Raw genomic sequence first — 1,903 nt, 5'->3', positions numbered from 1 at the left:
TCATATAATTATAAACATATTAGAAGATACAAATGTTGATAAGCTAATATCTTCTATAAATCTGATTAAGGATAAAAATAATGAGTCCTTAAATGATGAGATGTGCGGTCATTTTACGGACAGGTAGAATAACATTATTCTTGGTACATAGTTCCGGACATGCAAAGGGACACAAGAATTATGCTGAAATTAAAGAGGTTGTTCATGCTAAACTTATTATAACCAAATGATAGGATGTTCAGAAAAACTAGCAAAGAGAAAAGTCAAGTAATGTCTGTAATTGAAAAAAAAAGAAGAAGTCTGTTTCATAGATAATATATATGGCCAGCATACAGTTGTACGTCCGTAGAATCCAGAAAAAATACATCCACCAAAAAGTGGGAAAAAAACGCATGAAGAAATCACATGCTTGGCCGTGCTGAAGTCATCGCCATCGGCCATCACAAGCGACGGGTCATGAGGCCACAGATGACGACCAAGCCCAACACGAGGAGACGGTCCGTCCCCGGCGCCACCGTCAGCATCAGGACGTCGTCTCCCAGAACCACCCCGGCCGGCGTCTGCTTCCTGGCGATCGCCGCCACGGCAGCACCGTCAGTGCTGCCGATGATTCTGTAGTCCGGCTTGCGCGAGTACCCGCCGACGATCGCGTACGCCCCGCTCCTCCCGCCGCTGCCATGCACCGTCACGGCAGCTCTACCGCCCCGCCGCGCCTTGCGCACCGCGAACCACGGCGTCCTCGTCTCCTCGCGGCCGTCGGACTCGGATTCGGAGTACCGGTAGGCCTCCCATCTCCTGAACATCCCGAAGCAGCTCCTCCTCTGGATCCCGACGAGCGTCCTGCCGGCGCGGTCCATGAGGAAGGCCTCGCGCCCGCCCCTGCAGCCGTAGTTGTCGACGCGGAACGCCACGCCGCCGTCCGCGCCATACACCGTGCAGCCGTTGCCGTTGAACACCAGCGACTTCATCCACACCGTGTACACCTGCGACGGCTCGTCCGCGTTGGAGGCCGGCGCCGGCGACGAGACTGCAGGCAGAGGCTGGATCTTGGCCATGGGGAGGGTCGAGAGGGCGCGCTGGTTGCTCGATCTGCCGCTGAGCTCTTTGGGAGCAATGCAAGCGCTGCAGCGAAAACGATGTTGAGTATGACGAGCATGCTCACCCGGCCCATATATATTTCGGAGGCCAGATTAAAAAGACCCAATTAAAAAAGGAACGTGTGTTCGAATAGCGTCATTAGAAACACGAGTACTAATAGCTTAGGGAGTGTTTGCGAGTAAGGCAGTGTTTGGATGGATGAGGAAAGATGAAGAGGGATGATGTGGGATCATTCTAACTTACCCATATTTGGTTAAAGGTCGAGAGTCAGGTTTAAAGAATATTTTTCAAAAATAGTGGATGGGGTTATCCATCAAAAAATAAGGGACAGGGTCAATACAGGGTTGATTTCGTCTCATCCTTCGTTGATACTGAACCAAACACATGCTAAGAGGATTGGGGGAAGAGAGAGGATTTGAGTTTTTTAAAGTGGCCTATAAGATCTCTTTGTATTCAATTTTTAATAGTAAGAGATTTTAGCACTCTCATCCACTTCTCCTAAATAAGCCATTAGGTGTTACAGATTTCATTACCTGATATATGAGAATGTATATATTCTCTAAGGATGTGTTTGGTTTGAGGTCGTCGGAGATAACACCGTCTACTCAATTTTTTGGAAAATTTATGTCACCACAAAAAATTACTCTACTGTTCATTTCGTCGCATTTGATTCTCATCCAAACACTATAAAAAAATGAAAGAGAAAAAATTTGGACCATTTCTCGATTTGTGTGTGTCATCCTTGCGCAGGGGTCATACTAATCTTTTTTGTATCGTTCCAATTTATCGGATGTCTCAAAGAGAC

At 47.7% G+C, this 1,903-nt stretch overlaps 1 protein-coding gene and 1 non-coding gene across 2 annotated transcripts; both read right to left on the bottom strand.

Annotated features, from left to right (window-relative positions):
• Window positions 1–280: 280 nt before the first annotated feature.
• LOC103636320 (protein LURP-one-related 11) lies at window positions 281–1,129 on the bottom strand. The gene has a single exon (XM_008658672.2). It carries the CDS (start codon window positions 1,053–1,055, stop codon window positions 441–443), a length of 615 nt encoding a protein of 204 aa, XP_008656894.1. The 5' UTR covers window positions 1,056–1,129; the 3' UTR covers window positions 281–440.
• Window positions 1,130–1,802: 673 nt separating this feature from the next.
• LOC111590090 (U6 spliceosomal RNA) lies at window positions 1,803–1,903 on the bottom strand. The gene has a single exon (XR_004852362.1). It is a non-coding gene; the product is annotated as a U6 spliceosomal RNA (small nuclear RNA).

The sequence above is a fragment of the Zea mays genome, chromosome 8 (genome assembly GCF_902167145.1).
Source record: "Zea mays cultivar B73 chromosome 8, Zm-B73-REFERENCE-NAM-5.0, whole genome shotgun sequence".
NCBI lineage: Eukaryota > Viridiplantae > Streptophyta > Magnoliopsida > Poales > Poaceae > Zea > Zea mays.
This window is presented reverse-complemented; position numbering and strand designations above follow the sequence as displayed.

Excerpts from the sequence above, each read along its gene's own strand:
- LOC103636320 (XM_008658672.2), bottom strand. The coding sequence starts at position 1,055 with ATGGCCAAGATCCAGCCTCTGCCTGCAGTCTCGTCGCCGGCGCCGGCC.